We start from the raw sequence: 19,831 nt of genomic DNA, 5'->3' as shown, positions 1-19,831 counted from the left end.
ATTAATACTACTATATTTATTTTGAATATTGATATTTTCATGAATAATTAAGCATATCACCTTTCCCCAATTACTTATACTATATAATTAAGTAATTGGGGAATATAACACCCCCATCATCGAACGTGTGAAACCCACTGTGAGGACTGTTAAAGTTTGGCTGAAGCAGACTTTTCACTACAGCAGGAGTTCCTGAACACAGACTGGAATTTGTTTGCTTCTCGGGCCACACTGGACTCCCACACAGATGTTAACACCTACACCAGCTCTGTTCTGCATCATATCAACAGATGTGTAGACAAGGCAACCACCCATAAAGTAATTAAATTGTACCCCAATCAGAAACCCTGGATGAACAAGGAAGTCCGGCTCCTGCTGAAGGCACGTGACGCCGCTTTCAAATCTGGCGACCGTGAAGCTTACAGCTTATCCAGGTCCAATCTGAAGAGGGGAATTCAATCAGTTAAATACAATTACAAACTGCGCATTGAGGACAGATTTAAAAACAACGACCCTCGGCGCATGTGGACAGGCATCCATCCCCTCACAGACTATAAACCAGCAAACAGTACACCCCCAAACAGCAATGCCACCCTCCCTGACGAACTGAACAACTTTTACCACCCACAGAACCACCCATCAAAGCTGAGCTCACACCTGACGACCTGCCGCTCACACTTTCCACCAGTGACGTGTGCGCCACCTTGCGTAAAGTGAACTCACACAAAACTGCCAGCCCTGATGGCATCCCTGGCCGAGTGCATTTCTGCAGAACAGCTGGCTGAGGTCTTCACCAACATTTCAACCTCTCTTTGGCCCAAGCCATTGTTCCCAACTGCTTCAAAACAGCCACCATTGTACCTGTTACCATTGTAACATGCTGGTGCAGTGGCCCTCAATGACTTCTGACCAGTTGCACTTACTCCCATTATTGCAAAGTGTTTTGAGAGGCTGGTTCTTTCCCACCTGAAAACATGCTTGCCCCCAACATACCAGTTCGCCTACAAATCCAACAGGTCGACTGAGGATGCCATCGCCTCAGCTCTCCACCCTGCCCTGACGCACCTGGACAGAATCAACACATATGTCAGGATGCTATTCATTGATTTCAGTTCCACCTTCAATACAATGATCCCATCCACACTGATCTCCAAGCTCATTGATCTTGGCATCAGCCCGTCCCTCTGTAACTGGACCCTGGACTTTCTCACCAACAGACCACAGTCTGTTAGGATCAGTACCCACACCTCCTCCGTCCTCACTCTAAACACTGGGGTACCACAGGGCTGTGTGCTGAGCCCAATCCTCTACTCCCTTTTCACCCACGACTCCATACCTGTACATGGCTCTAACTCCATAATCAAGTTTGCAGATGACACCACGGTGGTAGGCCTGATCAGCAGCAATGATGAGACAGCCTACAGGGATGAGGTCCAGCATCTAGCAACGTGGTGTGCCAACAACAACCTTGCACTCAACACCCGGAAGACCAAGAGCTGATTGTAGACCACCGGCGGACTAAGAAGGACCACACACACACACTCCCATCTACATTGATGGGGCCGAAGTGGAGCGCGTGGCGAGCTTCAAGTTCCTTGGTGTCCATCTCTCTGAGGATCTCTCCTGGACCCTCAATACCTCCATACTGATCAAAAAGGCATGACAGTGCCTTTACTTCCTTAGGAAACTAAGGGAAGCTCACCTGTCCCCCCACATCCTGCTGAACCTTTACCGTTGCACTATTGAAAGCATTCTCACAAACTGCATCACAGTGTGGTATGGGAACTGCACGGTTTCGGACCAGAAAGCCCTCCAGCGGGTGGTGAAAACTGCCCAATACACCACTGGTGTCGTGCTACACTCCATCAAAGACATTTACCACAAACGCTGCCTGAGGAGAGTGAGAAGTATCATCAAAGACTCCTCTCACCCCAGTTACAGACTGTTCACTCCTCTCCCATCTGGGAGACGTTCTAGGAGTCTTCGCTGTCGCACCAGCAGACTCAGAAACAGTTTCTTTCCCTCAGCTGTCAGCCTACTGAACTGCAATCTCAGGAGCTGAACACTACATCCAAGATGGACCACCTAATGGTTAAAAAAAAAAAAAAAAACCTGCACTGTTCAATAACCTGTCTGCACTCCTCACTCACGATGTTCTTATTGTTTCCTCTGTTATTTTGCACATTTCAGATATTTTGCACATTCCCTTGCACATTTCTACCTCCGGATGCCGTTAAGGTCACTGGCCATATATAAACATATGCTACTTACATACCTCACTTTATAATGCACCTTCTGTTTATACTTCCTTGCAACCTAAGTTGAATGTACAGTCATTTGTACTGAGCTAGTCTCTCCCCCTCTACCTCATAACTGCACGATATGTCATAAAACTTAATGTATATACACATTTTTTATATTTATTTATATACTTTGTTATTTGCACTTCTGGTTAGATGCTAACCGCATTTCATTGGCTCTGTACTTGTACTCTGCATAGTGACAATAAAGTTGAATCTAATCTAATCTAAAATATATAGTCCAGAGAGGATCATTTTTATTACTGTAATGAGAATGAGATTATTTTGCATTTGGGGGATTGCCTTTGGAATCTGACTAGTGCTACAATGCATAAAATTGTTAATGCTTCTAAAAATATGCTTAATTTTTTTTATGCAGAAATGCACAATGGTGCTAAATACATTGTTAAAACAAGAGAAAGCTTTCTTTAAAGAAAGGATTGTGTGATTCCCAATCAGGCATGTCCCTGCATCCCTTTCTTACAGTGAGCTCTTTCATCTCTTCTCAGACTGTCAGGCTACTGCATCAGCATCTGTCTCCAATGAGAGCTTCCCAGGCAGCATAAAGGAGAGATGAGCAATAGAAATCTTTCAGGGAAAGTGTAGCAGTAATTCCATTTTAAAGCCTAAAGTGAGAAAGATGTAATTTTAGCCTCTCTGCTCTTATGGGAGAAAAGAGAAAACTCTGGATTTGGCTGAAAAGACAAAAAGGGTTCGTTTTGAAACTGAATCACATTCCCTCATGGGTAGTAAGCCAAGAAAAGTACAAATACAAGACACATCAGAGCAGTGTCAGTTTATATTTGAGCTCTCATTTATGGAGGGTGAATGTATATAATCTAATCACTGATAAGGCAAAGATATTTTAGCAACTGAAAAGGATCTCTACATTTCTAAATAATTTAAATATAGGGCCTGTTTCTCACACAAAACTATTAAATGGCGTCTTGAAGACTAAATGAGGGTGAGGATGTCTTTTTGAGTGAAATGTCTCTTAAGAAAATTCATAATAATACGGCACTCTTTTCCTTTTTTGTTGTTTGGGTTTAAACCAACATTATACTGTGAGACCTTCCAGACCTTGAGTGGCTTTAATTTGTTGTTTAAATATTAACACAACCATCGGATGAAAAAAAAACTAATTATTCGTACACTAGTACAAAGTAATAATAGGAAAACAAACAGCAATTGCTCAACCTGAAGAGCAATGAAGCGCTGCGAAATGTTTTCTATTTTCAACGTGTCCCTTTTTTCCATGCCCTAAGCATGCTGGGCCTTCCTCCCTGACCCTGTGTGCACCAATTAAAAGGCCTCTACCCGGTAAACCTGTTCTAATGGATGACATATGAACTGACTAATCATGTGGAGAATTGAGTGCCTCCTGCGAGCAAGTGTGTGTGTGTACGGGGAGGACTGTCTCCTCTGAACCGCCTCATTATGGTTCCGGCATGTTTGTTTATCAGAGCACAGCTCCACCACAGCCCCTCAGCCCCAACCCTGCTCCGGAGATAACGGAAAACACCCGTGCCGCCACCTCCACCGCAGCTTCTGCCGTTGTTGATTACGCTCACGGTATCTGCCTTCTGAGAGGCCTATTTGAAATTACAAACATTCTCCTCTCACATTTCTCACTTTCTCATTTGAATAAAGAGGACAGACGGGGTAATTAACAGGGTATTTAAAAAACATTGAGAAGGGGGGCGAGTGAGGAAGAAAGAGTGCAAAAGAGGGGGAGGAAAAAAAGAGGAGAGTGGTGGAGAATAAATGAGAGCAGCTGTCTCTCCAAGGCCTTCTTAATGGGCTGTGACAGGAATTTATTAACAGTTAGAGCAGTGTTCAATCAAAGCGCTTGCCCGGATGAGTTGACAGTGCCTCGACTACAGTGGACCTTTGGATGGCCTCACACATCTGTGGGGGCCCTAAGGGGCCCCACAGACTCAAACACCAAAGCAGAAGAGGGGAGGGATGACAGGCTTGCAGTAAATTATCCTCTTGAGTCAGATGATGCATATTTCGGACCTGAATTTGTTTACACTGATGGCTTTTCTTGTGCTTGTTTCATAAATTTCTGTGTGATTAAAATACGATTACACCTCTGAGATTTTGGCGATAGAAAAACAAAGCCAAAATCGTTCTGTTACGCCACTAATGAAAGGTACTATATAACTCTGCAGAACACATGCAAGATGTGTGAAGACAGATCGGTCATGGTGATGAAGGCCACTCTAGATTGCAGGAGCATTATTCAGCCTGGGCCCTGACAAACAGCAATTACCCCAATCGACAGATAACGAGAGCAATGTGATCATTCAGTGACGGGACATCCCATAAAGCAGCGGGGCATTACCATACTTGTGCTATACATCTCTCCACCACTTCACCAACTTTTTGGAGCTCCAATAGTGATGAAGGATTCAGTAAATCAAGCCTGAGCTCCATTGGCACGGCAAACGGCAGCACTCAATCAACAGGACAATGGCATGACTCTATTAAAATGCGTAACCTAGCCTGCAATGGGATGAGTCAGACAGACGTTCTCCATTATGTTTCAACAAACTGACCTGAGTGCTAATTTTCAATCATCCATGGCCTCATTACTTTCGTGCATGCGTCCATTTGCTCGTTCAAGCTGATGTCTATCTGCCGATTCATCCATCAGTCCATTCATTACTATACCATTCTCTGCATTCATCTGTCCTTCCATCATCCTTAATACAGATAAATAGACAGACAGACAGACAGATAGATAGATACATACAGTGGTGTGAAAAAGTGTTGGCCCCCTTCCTGATTTTTTTTAATTTTATTGCATGTTTGTCACACTTTAATGTTTCAGATCATCAAACAAATTTAAATATTAATCAAAGATAAGACAAGTAAACACAACATGCAGTTTTTAAATTAATGTTTTTTTTTATGAAGGGAAAACAAAATCCAAACTCACATGGCCCTGTGTGAAAAAAAGTGTTTGTAACAGACTGTAACAACGCTGTAACAGACTCATTGCAAGTTATCGCAAACGCTTGATTGCAGTTGTTGCTGCTAAGGGTGACCCAACCAGTTATTAGGTTTAGGGGGTAAGCACTTTTTCACACAGGGCCATGTGGGTTTGGATTTTGTTTTTCCTTCATAATAAAAAACTTCATTCAAAAACTGCATGTTGTGTTTACTTGTGTTATCTTTGATTAACATTTAAATTTGTTTGATGATCTGAAACATTAAAGTGTGACAAACATGCAAAAAAATAAAAAATCAGGAAGGGGGCCAACACTTTTTCACACCATTTTAGATAGATAGCGTATTTAATACACGGAGCCGCAGTTCACTGACAAGCTACGCAATATCGCGTTCATTATCGAAGGCGATATATCAGCGATAATGAAAGCGATATTGCGTAGCTTGTGAAATGACATACCGTGAGCCTCAAACACCATTGTTTCCACCTTCTTATGTAAATCTTGTGAATAAAAAAGACCATTGAAAAATAGGCGAATCAGAACATAACACTGACTGTTACGTAACAGTCGGGATCACTAATAGTTACGCCCCCAACATTTGCATATACCCACCCATGATATATGCCAGCCGCCAGCCATGGAGAAACAAGCGAGGACAACAGCGAAAATGGCAGATCATGGAAATAACGGTTATGTTCCAGGCTGTGCAGGGGATGTGAAGTGCAGGGATGGTGTCTGTATTCAGAAAGGCACCGAAAGCAAATAACACATTCTAATAAAATAATGCAAGACACTGAAGGGACATGGTTAGCTCGTTGCTAGCTGTAGCCTGTTACAGCAGATAAGATTTCACTTACCACATAAACAGAGTAAGGAGAGATGATGGAGGATGATGGGGAATGATTTACAGATCCTGAGCACCATGACAAACATCTGATCTTGTAAAATGTGTGGTAAGTACTGCTGCACCATAGTATAAACAGAGTACATGCGATCGTGAATCTCGAAAGTGAAAGTAAAATGCGATCGTGCATTTGAAAATAGTTTCAATGCCCAGCATATTAATAGCGGCTCCCTAATGCCTGCATTTTATTTACAGTATAATTACCCAACGATATAACTGTGCGAGAAAGTATTGAAATATATATTTTCATTATGTTTCCTTCCTGTGGGCTACTGAAATGAGCCGCACTGTGAAACAGCCAATCAGAGCAGAGATCAATATTAATATTCATGACCCTTCCACATATTCTGGGGAGAAATCCTACACAGCAAAATCCCCAGAGTTAAATCAACTCTGCTCAGAGTACATATTGTCCCAATCTACAGAGTGTTAAAGTAACACTGAAGTAGCGTTACCACTGTTGAGGATTATGAGATAAATTTTCATGTCTAAAAGCTAGAGCAGTAGTTGTTCATCTTCAACATTGTTAACAACGGGTTTTCTTTTCTAATGCTCACTCATCACTTAATGAATTGCTTAATTATCCCATTAACTTTAACTCTGCTTCAGTGTTACTTTCACACTCTGTAGATTGGGACAATATGTACTCTGAGCAGAGTTGATTTAACTCTGGGGATTTTGCTGTGTAGGGTTGTAAATGGACATGTAAAACTGTTTCTGGAGAATTGGCTTTACCTAAGCCACATACCTTCTATGTAGATATCAGAGAACAATTTAAAATATTGTATCAATGCATTCTATGGCACCTTTAAATATTTTATTTGTTCACTTGCATGTCATGTGATTATTAGCCAACATCAGAGATCCTTGAACATGCAAATGCTGCACAGGCAGATGACGGAGAGCTGTAAAAAATCTGCTCTCCACATTCTGACGCAACCTTGACCTCCCCTGAGTTTGACATCCTTCATTCCCCCAACATGGTCGCCTCATTCAGCATGTTATTTGCAGCTGGCTATTTGGCCGGCGAAAAGCTCCAGGGCCCTTGTCGCATGAGCATTTCCACACCGACTGCCTTTCATGAGCAGGCTGCAGTTTTTATTAAGGCAGACTCAATGGCAGAGAGGGGCGCAGAAAAAAATCTGATGATTTTGCTTTACTGCAAAAAGTCATGAAATCCTCGATAGGGAGCCATCAGGTCGGTTTTCAAATACTATGGCTTCATTATGCAAGTGAATATGGCAGATATCTCATTGCTTGCCAAGTTAAAGGACACTGTAAACAGATTCTGAATAAGATCTCTGCAGGCAGTGAAGTGGCCTGTTTTGCATTTATTTATTTATTTCAGGTTTCTTTGATGAATAGAAAGTTCTACAACATTTTAACAACATTTATTTGAAATAATATTTGGTAATAATCTAAAAGTGTTTACTGTTAATAGACTTGTGATCAACTTTCTGAATACAAGTATTAATGTATATATGTAGTTATATGAGTAGTTGCAGTGTGTATACACTGCCAACAATTTAGTATTTTGTATAAAATGTATTATTTTACCATTTGATTTAGGAGTGTTCCTTTGTCAGTGGGTTCGATTCACAGAGAATGTATGACCACATATGGTATACCTTAAATACAACGCAAGTTGATTTGGATAAAAGTATCTGTCAAATGTAAAATGACCAAAAAAATAAGGTTCTAACCTTATTAACTTCCAGTACTTCTCTTCTCTCTTCGCTGGCTGCACGCATTTGATTGGCCATTCTGTCATCCAGTTTAGAACTGTCATCCTCTACATAGGGGATAAGTTGCTGAAAAACAAAGACAGAATAAAATGACCACATAGTGACTTTTTTTACTTCAATTACTGTTATGCACTCATTTTTGTTTGGCACTGGTGGCACCACAGGAACATACTCAGTTCCAAGCCCTTCACTACCAAATGCCCAGAGGTGTGACGCCAAAAACAGCAGCCAGGAAAGATACAGAGCCCATTTCACACTTTAAAAAAAAGAATCAGGCTCTGGTAATTTAAAGCATTTAAAGGAATTGCATTTAAAGCAACTGTATGTAAGAGTATTTACCCTGAAACATCAGTTTCATAATCATTTTGATGGTGCACTGACTTCTAATAAGTCGAATGGCTTTGATTTCTTTCCACACTCCTCAAAAAGCTGTTGTGGGAGTATGTAAGTTTGGTGAGTGCGTAAACAATTCAGAAAAAAGTGCAGATCTCTTTATGGCAGCAACAAATGCACACGTACAACTATGCACTGTAATTACCACAGTGATATACATTCATCGGCCACGTTATTAGGTACACCTGTTCAAATGCTCGTTCTCAGCCAATCACATGGCTGCAACTCAATGTATTTAGGCACACAGATATGGTCAAGACAAAAACCGAGCATCAGAACCAAGCATGTTGGTGCCAGATAGGCTCATTTTGAGTATTTCAGTAAATGCTGATCTCCTGGGATTCTTTACATACAACTCTACATCTCTAGGGTTTACAGAGAATGGTCCAAAAAAAGAGAAAATATCTAGTAAGTAGCAGTTCTGTGGGTGAACATACAACACATTGAACCTTGAAGCAGACATGCTACAGCAGCAGAAGACTACACTGGGTGCCGCTCCTGTCAGCTAAGAACAGAAAACTGAAGCTACAATTCAAGGCTCCAAAAAAAGGTTGCCTGGTTTGATAGGTGTTGAATTCTACTGCAGGTTGAACCAAAATTTCTGAGGAATGTTTCCAGCACCTTGTTGATTTATGCCACTTAGAATTAAGACAGTTCTAAAGTGAACGGGGGGTCCAATCCGGTACTTGCAAGGTATACCTAATAAAGTGGCCGACGAGTGTATTTACGACAGTGAATTGCACTCATTTACTTATGGGGGCTTCAAAATCTAAAAACTAGCCGACACAAAACCACTTACAGTTAAAGAAAAACAATTAAAGAAATAAAAAAATACAACTCCTGATCTCCTTTAACAAATTCTTTTAGCATTCATTCATTCAATTATTTTTCACTTTGTCCATCCAAAGTGTCTTGCAATCCTATTATTACAGGGACAGTCCCTTTAGAAAAACCTTTAGAAAAGGTTACGTAACCCCCCCTCACCCCTTAAGAGTTTTAAACCTGCAACCTTCAGAAAACAAACCTAGATATTCAAATCACACAATTCACCAGTCATTGCTGCAAGGGTTCAACAGTGATACTATTTATTTTTAATGCTCAACAGTAGATGAATGAGGCACCTTTCGAATCTCACCTGTATAAATCAGGGTCACTACTCACAAGATTCAAGTATTTATTTGATTATTTGCTTGCCACAAGCAATCTGATGCCTTCCTGAAGAAACATCTTGGATTAAAAATGAATGAAAAAGATATGGTGGTATTTGTGAACAGAAACATGAATTTTGATAGTTGGGTTATCTCTAGGTAGCTTAAAAGATGAGCGCCCTGAACTAAGGTTAAGCTGGGCCATTATCCAAAGCTGCATTTGAAAGCCTGAAAAATAATCACAAAAAGTATCTGAGGACAAAAACTACCAGTTTGAATACAATTTTATGTAAACGCTCACTGTGATGACCTATTGTCTAAACAATACACGAGTTAAAGAGATGAGATTGTGAAGTTAAAAAACCCCAGTAATGGATTGTTGCATAATTCAAAAGGCTTTCATCACAAGACTTAACAGAGAAATCAACACCACCAGATCTTAGGTTTTAAATTTTGTAACATAACAGCCATCTCTGCTATTTTGCCTAAATAAATCACTCCACAGGCACTGCCCTTTGGCTTTAAAATGAAGTGGTTTGAATAATTCAGCTTTACAAATTGTCTGAGCCCTCTCAACAGCCTTGGACGAGGTTACAGTAAAAGCAGACCGTCAGATCCGCCCTCAAATAAATCTCATTCACCTTTAGTACGACTTTGTTTCCCTCAATTTACTGCAGGACTATGATTCAAATAGTTCTCCTCACATATGCTTTCAGAGATCCATAAAGTGTCTCGTTCTTTTCTTGAGGTTCCATAATTCTGTGACCTTGCCAAACGGACATCAGTCTCGCTGCTCTGCTGGCACTAGTTCATCATCTCTTCGCTTTAACATCACAGCGACACCTGCTGGTGTTCTAGATAAACAATCAGTGCATGCGAGTAAAGAAAAATACCTTTATCTGGTTTTATCATAACGGGCATAAAACCACTTTTTCATTTTCTCATTAAAAAATAGCTGCATTTAAATGTTGTTATTTTTGTTAATAAAGCACAGATTTGTACTTCTACACTATTTTTTTTATTCTGTAAACATCCAAGTACTTTCACAAGAAACATTTTCAATGGGAAATGACAGGAAAAAACTTTCTTCCAAGATTTTTAATTTGATTTGTATCACTATTATTGAGCTATGTGACAGCATATCATTAAAATGAAACAAACCAGAGGTAAATGGCACATGAATAGGTGACAAGAATTATTTGTAGGAAGCTGACATATCCTGCGGTGTGACTTGCTTTACTTTTGAAACTATTTTAAATGCCATTTTGCGATTTTTTTATATTATTATGCATGCAGCTCATATTATGAGGCTTATTAGGAATATATTGGGGAATATTTGCATTTTAAGGCCATTTAAACAGAGAAGGCTAGTGATGCCTAAAAGGCAAAAGGTGCAAAGAAACTCCCTTATTCATATAGATTTTGAAACATTGATAAAACATGTTATGCATTAACTACTCAATACAACTGAATATATTTGATAAATCTAAAGTCTTTACTACCGATAAAAAAGTCTGGGGTCTGTAAAAGTTTTAAATGTTTGTCGAGAATCTCTTTTGCTTGCCAAGTCTGCATTTATTTGATCAAAAATACAGTAAAGCTGTAATACTGTAAATTATGGTTAGGATTTAAAATAGTTATATTCTATTTGCCATTTTCTATTTCCATTAGCCATTACTCCTCCACTGATTTGGTGCTCAAGAAACTTTTAATTACTATTATAAATGCAGCATAATTTTTTTATAGAAGGGAACGTTTAAGGAAGTTAAAGTAAAAGAAAAAAACATTGTAACATTTTGTATCTTTACAGTCACTTTTGATCAATTTAATGCGTCCTTGCCAAAAAAGTATTAACTCCTTTCAAAAAATAAATATTACTGATCCCGAATTTGAAACAGTAGTACTTTTTATTTTTTATATTTTATTTTATTTATATTTTTTAGTCAAACTTTAACACAAAAACAGCAGTGCAAAGGTAACCAATGAACAGCTTACAAAAGATCTATAATTTCAGCAGCAACAGAAAAATAAAAAAACTCCCACATTCTGAATCATACTGAAGTTCTAAGCGGCCATGCATTATTATAATTTTTCTGTCTTGTTTTCTCGTGATCACGACATAACAAAAGTTGTTTTGTCGTTATCACGACTTAATTTTCTCGTGATCTCGACATAACGAAATTTGTTTTGTGGTTATCTGGACATAACGAAAGTTGTTGATCTCAACCTAAAAAACGTTTTCTCACGACGTAATTGTAGCTATCGTGAGAAAATCAGGGTCGCTATATTGTCTTCGACGATAAAGTTGCAGACCCGACAGCCTCCTTCTCAAGTGTCGAACACTTATGTGTAAGTCGTCAATCACTGACAGACACAGAGCTAAAATGTCCGAGTATGAATATGCATGCATGACAAGTATTCTATCATGGATCAATGTAGTCGGTCACACACACAACACCTTCAATATTTGGGATGGTACTTATACCATATTTTTATTTTTATTATTTCAGTTTGAGTGAGTCCCTGATCAAAGTAAAAGCGAATACGATCATCCATGATGCTGCTGCTTCTATAGCATTTTCTCATGCCGAATACACAGAGAAAATTAAGTCGTGATAACGACAAAACAACTTTCGTTATGTCGAGATCACGAGAAATTTAAGTCGTGATAACGACAAAACAACTTTCGTTATGTCGAGATCACGAGAAAACAAGACAGAAAAATTATAATAATGCATGGCCGCTTAGAACTTCCGTAGAATCACTCGTATTTCATGGGTCTGTGTTTTACAGAACAGACCTTACAGGCTTTAGGCTGTCACATGCCAGCAGAAAAGCAAGAAGGAAAAATCTGATCATATGAAATGCAAAGAAGAGAGAGAGAAAAGCCCCGGGCAGGTTTGTCAAAGAAGTAAATGCAGCAAACCACAGGCGGGTGACTGGCCCAGCAGAGAGAGAAAAGACACAAGCCATAGCTCGAGGACTGATTTAATTAGCTTTGCGCACTTTAGGTCCGACGATTTTCAGAGAAGAACAAAAACAATCTCTGAACCAAACTCACATTGAATTTCAAAGGAAGTACCCACCTGTCGGCAGCAAGTGGAGTAAGAAAGAGCCAGCTAGTTAATATAACATGGACAACACATTACTCAAGGTCCAGACACTGAAAGATGGCTGTGTTCAGCCAGCTGCCTGAAAACAATGATTCAGTGAGGTTCACTCGGGTTGATTACTTTGAAGGGACTGAAGTGGATGGAAAAAGTGAGGTGGTAAATGAAATGACATGGCTATTTCATTTGCGTTGTGCAGGAAATTCCACCGTTGGGAGCCGGTGATTGCATGGGTTGGAAAATGCTGACATGAGGGATTTCGCCAGCTGTTCATTACAGAGCGCCGCAGCTAATTAGCGAGGTGATGAGGTAATGCCGCTGACTCCATTATAGCACTTCCTGTTTGGAGAGAAAGCGCAACAGGAGCTAAAGAGAACACCTGAAATCCAAACAGACGAGGCCGAGACAAAATAAATAGCCTGTGAGCACATGGGCACTGTTAATGAGAAGAAAGAACCTGAATTTCCAACTCTCAGGGATGTTGTTCATACCCTCCACTTAAAGCTACTGCAAATCTAATGGCTTTATTCCACCGCTCTCTTTGATAAAAGAAAATGATTGGCTTAAGTGACTCAACAGACCAGCTGTGCATTCAATCCAACTCTAAAGGGCTTAATTTGCTCTAATACACATTTGAGTCTTAATTCCTGAGGGCCAAATTATGTGTAAATCACAGCAACACTTCATGTGTACCTGTAATTCATGAGTTCTTTGGTCTTTCATATCCTTTTTTATCAATTTGAACATTATATTTTATTCCAGATGTTTCCAGAAGTCATTACAGCAGCGCTTCAGAGAATCTAAAAACATGCAAGCTCTTGCAGAGCTTGTTCTTTACAAATCCAGACATGACGTCAATGAGCTCTTAGGGTGACCAATCTGAGTCAGTGGGAATCTCAGTTGGACTCAATCACTAAATCACTTCAATGCTAACAGGAATCCAAGCTAACAATGTGATTCAAGGTTGTTTCCTCTGCTGGAAATTGAAAGCTCACAAGGTGCACTAATTAAAACATTCGCAGGCAGGCGAGTATATGTTAGGGATGGACAGAATTCGCTGAAGTACAAGATCAAATGAATCCACTCTTAAATATTCACTCAAACTCCACTCTTTCAAGTTATCAACCCCTCATAATATAATTAATACTTTTGAGAAATGTGTTTAAAATGATGCACACACATATGAGATGTTTCAATCAAGTCAGTGGCCTAGAAAAAGCTGTTTTATTCTATATAGGCTTTGTGATTCGAAGACCCACCACAGTCCAAAAACAATTCAAAGGCCCCATGATGTCTTTTCCAGTTGTGCGTGATTTAATGGATAAGAAATAAAATCAAGGATTTTAAAAAAATATTTTTACATTTTACACTTTTTATTAATTTTTTAACTAAAATAAAAAGTACATTCAATGCTCATACAGTTTTCTGATTTAATTTATTTACATGACCAGGTCTAGAAATCACTTTTAAAATGAGGCTTACAGCATATATCCAGGTTTTTGGTAATCCTTGTTCTTCAAAGGGAAAAAAAAAGTTGGGTGCGAGATTTCACAAAATTGGCAAGATTTGACGAGAAGTCAGCTTGAACCACATATGCAAAGTGTGTGGCTCAGTGCTTAGCAAAGACAGGTTTTTGATGGAAGCAGCAGGTTTAATCAAACAAATATTATATTTGAATTTTGTTTTTAATACAAATAACTGTATTCTACATGGGATATATTGCTACTACCAGGTTCTTGGATATAGTGTTACTACCTGGCTCTTCAAAGCAAAATAAAAGTTGTTGAGGGGTGAAATATAAATAAATGTAAATAAAATAACTGCAGATATAATGAGTTTATTCCACTGCTCTCTTCAATAAAAGAAAAGAGAATGCATGACTGACTTGTTTAAACAACTTAACACACCTGCTTAAAATAAAGTAAATATCTTCATTTTTAGGCCTACTTGTTTTTTTTAAAAGCAAGTTCATGTCTTTTTTACTGTGAACATCGTCATTTGCTCTGCATTACAGAAAAAAACACTTCACTAAGGAAAATGTTACAGGCAAATAATCATTTTTATTTGCATCTGGTGACTGACAAATGTTCATTTTGATATCAGCTTAAAGTTGAAGACCAATACTATACTGGCCATTCAACTTAAAAGTTGTGCTTATTGCTTCATTAAAATTACATCAAACTATTGAAAATATTCAAGATCGGTTTCACATTCAGAACCAAATGACTTATTATCATGAAAGAAGTGAAATGTAAGTCAGTTTCATTAAAACTAGACTGGAATGTGATAGAGAAAGCATAATCTCACCTCAGGAGGGATGGGGTCCAGACCAGCACAATTTTCATTGCATTTGTCATAGACAAGACGGAGCTTTCGGAAAAGAACAGAGAGCATCCGCAAGTGCTCCTGCAGTTTCCCCAAACGGTCCTGATGGGTGTTAGGATGATAGGTGACTCCATTCGGCAGCTGAGTGAGAAGACAGGGAGAATGAGAGTCAGCAGGGTAATGTCTTCACCTGTGGATGGATGCCTTTGAGGGGATGAACTTACCTGCATGTTTCTCAGCAGCTGAAAGATCTCCATGGTTCGTAAGACGATGTCCTGCACCGTCTCCTGTCCGATCCGACATAGCGAGGCTGTGTTCACATCCCGAGCTGCCTGAGCCTGTTGCCCAGGGAACTGGGCCAGAGGAGGGGTTGTCATGGGGACAGCGGGAGGTGGGCACTGATGGCTGGGTGGCTATTCAGTGGGACTTTGTAGCATGTCTGTTAACAATATGCATTCACGTTTGCATAAGAGAGAGACACAGAGAGAGTATTGAAATGTTACACCTTCAACATATTAAACATAAAAACCATACATCACATTTTAGCATTATCATTAAATAAAAACAATAACCTGCAAAAGCAAGCGATAACACATAATCATAGTCGACAGCATAAACATTGTTTAGATACAACAAAACATATTATTTAGCTCTACATTGAGCTACTACCATCAAAGCTTGAATGCCTAACGACACTGGACGAACATAATCATAACGTGGTATGTGACAGAAACACAGAAAATGTTATTCTTCTAAATATGCAACATTCACAGCGTTTAAATACCTTTACAGTTTGTTAGTGTTGTTGACAAGACGTCATTTTTTCCCGTGCTGTGTTCTCGTCTGAGTCAGCCATCGCGAGATTTCACGAGAAGGCAGTGACTGTGTAGGCTACCACAAATGCAAAGTGTGTGGCTCAGTGTTTGGCAAAGAAAGATTTTTGATGGAAACAGGAGGTTTTTTCAATCAAATGTCATACTTGAATTTTGTTTTTAATACAAATAACTATTCAACGAGCTTACATATGATTTAAATGCGAGTATGCATTTTAGATGGAGCAGGGCGCCATCTAGCGTTCACTCATATTTTATAACCTATACATTATTGCATTTTTATGTCTTGAGATTATGCTTGCCACATTTAAAAATCCCAGTATATCTTAAAAACGGCCATCTGCAGTAACATTAGCATTAAATAAAATTGTGAAGCTGTATGTGTCTGTTTACATCTAAAGAAACTGCCAGTGCATTATTGGAAATTTAAAGTCTAAAGTTGCATAATGATCTCAGATCAATGGTTCAGGACAAAAAAACAAAAACAAAGATAAATCTTCATACAGAATCAATTCATGTGATTTTAAATAACAGCTGAAAAAGAATAAATGAGAACTTTTAACATCAGACTCCCTGTGATCAGTAACTTACCTGAGTTCAAGTCTGTTTTGTAGACCTGCTCTTTTGCTTACATCTATTCTAATAATCCTACATATCATTTTTCAATATCAAAGAAGATGATTCCATGTAATTTAAGGTAATTCAGGGTCTGTGGCTTTCAGAGATGCAGGTCTTTCATTGTAAACCTGAGTGATCTTGTTCCTCTCAGCTGGGAATATGCACTTACACACAACAGTCTGCTGTTTACTCGTCTTATTCTTAATGTGTAAAGCTAAGCAAGGACTCCCACTTCAAAAGGGCTTTTCTCTGTATATTTTGACTATTGGCTTGCCTTGATTTTCTATCCTCATCCAGTGGACTATAAAAGGATTAGACGAGATGAGTAGGAGGAACAAAGAGATACAGTATTTCACTTAAAAGAGAATGAAAACAAGAGAGCAAGAGATAGCGATGGCTCAAATTAAGCTGCCTGTTCTTTTGATGGGCATTCCTTTGAATAATACATTTAATAAAGGAATTCAAAGACAGAATGTAGAAACCTGTTCTAGAGCTGTTGTAATTTATCTATTAAAGGTGAAGTGACATACTGAAGTGAAGGACATACTGCCACGTATGGTGACGTATGCTCTGCATTTAACCCATCCAACGTGCACACACACACCGTGAACACACACCCGGAGCAGTGGGCAGCCATTTATGCTGCGGCGCCCGGGGAGCAGTTGGGGGTTCTGTGCCTTGCTCAAGGGCACCTCAGTCGTGGTATTGAGGGTGGAGAGAGCGCTGGACATTCACTCCCCCCACCTACAATCCCTGCCGGCCCGAGACTCGAACCCACAACCTTTGGATTACGAGTCCGACTCTCTAACCATTAGGCCACGACTTCCCCATACCTTTATCTGGGATGTAAGAATAAGAAAGTTTTTTTGTTAGATCTGTAAAAATGAAATATCTCATCTATCAAGTTAAAGATCACCAAAAAAGTTTTTTGACTGTAGACAAAGTTGGATTGTATCGCTACATTCATCAGTTTAATTATGAGTAATACAAACAGACCAAAGATGCTTCTGTAAGGCTTCGCTAACCAACTAAACCAAACTGTACACACTTTTAAAAAAAGTTGAGCCAACTTAAAATTAAGGCAACTTGTTGTTTTAAGTTTATACAAGAAAAAGTTGAGAATCTCCTACAAGAATAAGTTGAGAGAACTCAAAAATCTGCAAAAAAAACTGGTTGCCTTAAAACAAACTTTTCTTTTCTTTTTTTTACAGTGCAGTACCAACTGATATAAACATACTTTTCTATTTTATTATTCACTTTTGAATAGAAAATATTTAATTGAATATGAATGCGAATATGCATAACACTTTACTATAAGTCTCATTTGATTAACATGAACTAACAATGAAAAGCAGTTCATGTTAATTTCAACATTTCCTAATACATTATTAAACCAATGGTTTTATCTGTTAATACAATTTAATAGACCTGAGCTAACATGAATTTACAATGAACAGTTGTGCTTTTTTATTAACTAATGTTAACAAATATTAATAACTGCTTAACTGTACTGCTTACTGTTAGTAACTCTTGTAACTAATGGAATCTTATTGTAAAGTGTTACCGTAATATGAATATTCAGTCTTTGCTTGAGGAGTGAAAACGTAACATAGGAAATGGGACAAAATACTTGATCAGTCCTGTAATGATCAAATAAATTAAAAGTTCAATCAACCTTTCAGAAATAAGAACAAAAGTAAACAAACAAAGCCTAAGATCAACAATAAGATGAGTGTATTGTTGATTAGTGGTAATTATCCATTTAAATAAGGGATGTTTAAAAAGTACAGTACTGTACATTAAACCATCACAGTAGTCTTGTTGGCTGACGACAAAAAATAAACACATGAAAGAACAAATGGAAAATGACAGAACAAATAATGTTATTATATGCCGGTCAAAATGATTTTCATTGCTAAAGTATCTTCTTACCTGACTCAGTGAATTAGATTTGGCACATATCAACAAATCACTTTCCTGACAGATTTATCACAACAAATTCTTCCGAAATTGAAAAAAGATCATGTTTTTAAAGTCACCTTCACAACATTCCAAATCTATTTGACTTACTTTCTTTTACAGAACACAAAATAAGAACAATGGAATTGAAACAGATTTCATGCACAGCCAAAAAAACACAGAAGAAAAAGCAATGCTGGTTTGGAAAAACATACAGGTGAGCAAATGGCAGACTTTTCATTTTTTTGGTGACTATACCTTTAAATACAAATTAGTGGAAAAATGGAGACGAAGGTGTCCAAATTCCAAAAAACTAAAACTTGTGAAATTATGTCAGCTATACAATATGAACATTACAATTATCCTCAATGATCTCTTTCATGGATATTTTGTCCCTTTGGACCAGGGTCGATCTTTAATGTAAAGTCTCTGGGTTTCACTTTGTGGGGTCTTGACAGAGGCTGCAGTCAGCCCTCTGGTCTGCCTGATGCTCCAGTTGAATGGTTACTGAATGGAAACTGTATGTTGTGAAACAGGCCTGGGTCATTTCTCTCAACACCGCCTGTGGCTCTACGGTATCATCTGAGGAATTAAAAATGAACAGTTGGTTATAAACACATACCTAGGGTGAATATTTCAGAAATATGTTTTTGCTATAGGCTATATGCTAATAAATGCCACAAAGATTCCATATGGAGTTAAAAGTGTTACCTATAGCCACATGAGCGGAAAGCATAGCCTGGTTCATTGTCAGGGCCCAGATGTGAAGGTTGTGCACAGCTTTGACACCTTTTACTCTGAACAGTCGTTCCCTCACCTCATTATAGTTCACACCAACCGGCGTACCTGTGGAGGAGAAACACTGAGGCTGAGGAGCTCCTAATTAAAATCCTCATGTTCCAAGAAATGTTTTAATGAGAATATGAAATTCAGATGACATGAAAAATTAAATAACCTTCCATAAAATGCCTAGTGGCCAATAAAACAGCTATTTATTTATAGATACTTATATTTAAGATTTCAATTAATTCAATTAATTTACCAGTCAAAAGTCAAAGACAGACCTACTTATTCATTCTATATTTAAGAATAATAAGTAACTCATCAAAACTATGAAATAGCACACTGGAGGTATGACAATTTTGTGGTGAACAGAAATGTAGAAATTAAACTAATCAAAAATATATGACAGTCATTATCAGAGTCACTGAGTCACTGAATCATTCACTCAACCGTTTTGTTCAAAGGCACTGATTCACTCAGGAACAAAAACAGTGATGTCATTATGAGGGAGTCAGTCATTCACTTTACTGATTCGCTCAAAAACACAGGAACAAAACATCATTATTGTAGATTCTCTTTCAGCTATATAATTGTGTATGTGACAAATAAAACTCTTGAATCTTGAATCTTGAGCTTCGTTTAGGACTGTTTTCATTAGCAGAACTAAAATAGACAATGTAACTTAGACAAACAATATTATGTCTAAAGTCAATATCATGTCTGTAAGTTACTCAGCATTAATTTGGTGTTTACATA

The 19,831-nt window shown here is 38.5% G+C and overlaps 2 protein-coding genes across 5 annotated transcripts in view; both read right to left on the bottom strand.

Moving 5' to 3' along the window:
* LOC306885744 (mediator of RNA polymerase II transcription subunit 30) overlaps nucleotides 1-15,741 on the bottom strand; it is a 32,063-nt gene extending 16,322 nt beyond the window's left edge. For 3 of the 4 annotated variants that reach the window (XR_013785572.1, XR_013785573.1, XM_079442488.1), the window contains exons 1-4: nucleotides 15,667-15,741; nucleotides 15,107-15,321; nucleotides 14,865-15,023; nucleotides 7,865-7,972 (exon numbers count right to left, since the gene is read on the bottom strand). Coding sequence is in view for 2 of the 4 variants with exons in the window: in XM_079442488.1 (XP_079298614.1) it covers nucleotides 7,865-7,972; nucleotides 14,865-15,023; nucleotides 15,107-15,259 (420 nt within the window). In the remaining 2 variants the exon portion in view is untranslated. The remainder of the gene's footprint in view (nucleotides 1-7,864; nucleotides 7,973-14,864; nucleotides 15,024-15,106; nucleotides 15,322-15,666) is intronic. The other variant, XM_079442487.1, reaches the window with a different exon arrangement.
* Nucleotides 15,742-17,279: 1,538 nt separating this feature from the next.
* LOC306885740 (proton-coupled zinc antiporter SLC30A8-like) overlaps nucleotides 17,280-19,831 on the bottom strand; it is a 7,947-nt gene continuing 5,395 nt past the window's right edge. The window contains exons 7-8 of the mRNA XM_079442480.1: nucleotides 19,004-19,138; nucleotides 17,280-18,874 (exon numbers count right to left, since the gene is read on the bottom strand). Coding sequence (XP_079298606.1) covers nucleotides 18,729-18,874; nucleotides 19,004-19,138 — 281 coding nt within the window. The 3' untranslated portion in view covers nucleotides 17,280-18,728. The remainder of the gene's footprint in view (nucleotides 18,875-19,003; nucleotides 19,139-19,831) is intronic.

Source organism: Barbus barbus, assembly GCF_936440315.1.
Source record: "Barbus barbus genome assembly, chromosome: 19".
In the NCBI taxonomy this organism is placed as follows: domain Eukaryota; kingdom Metazoa; phylum Chordata; class Actinopteri; order Cypriniformes; family Cyprinidae; genus Barbus; species Barbus barbus.
This window is presented reverse-complemented; position numbering and strand designations above follow the sequence as displayed.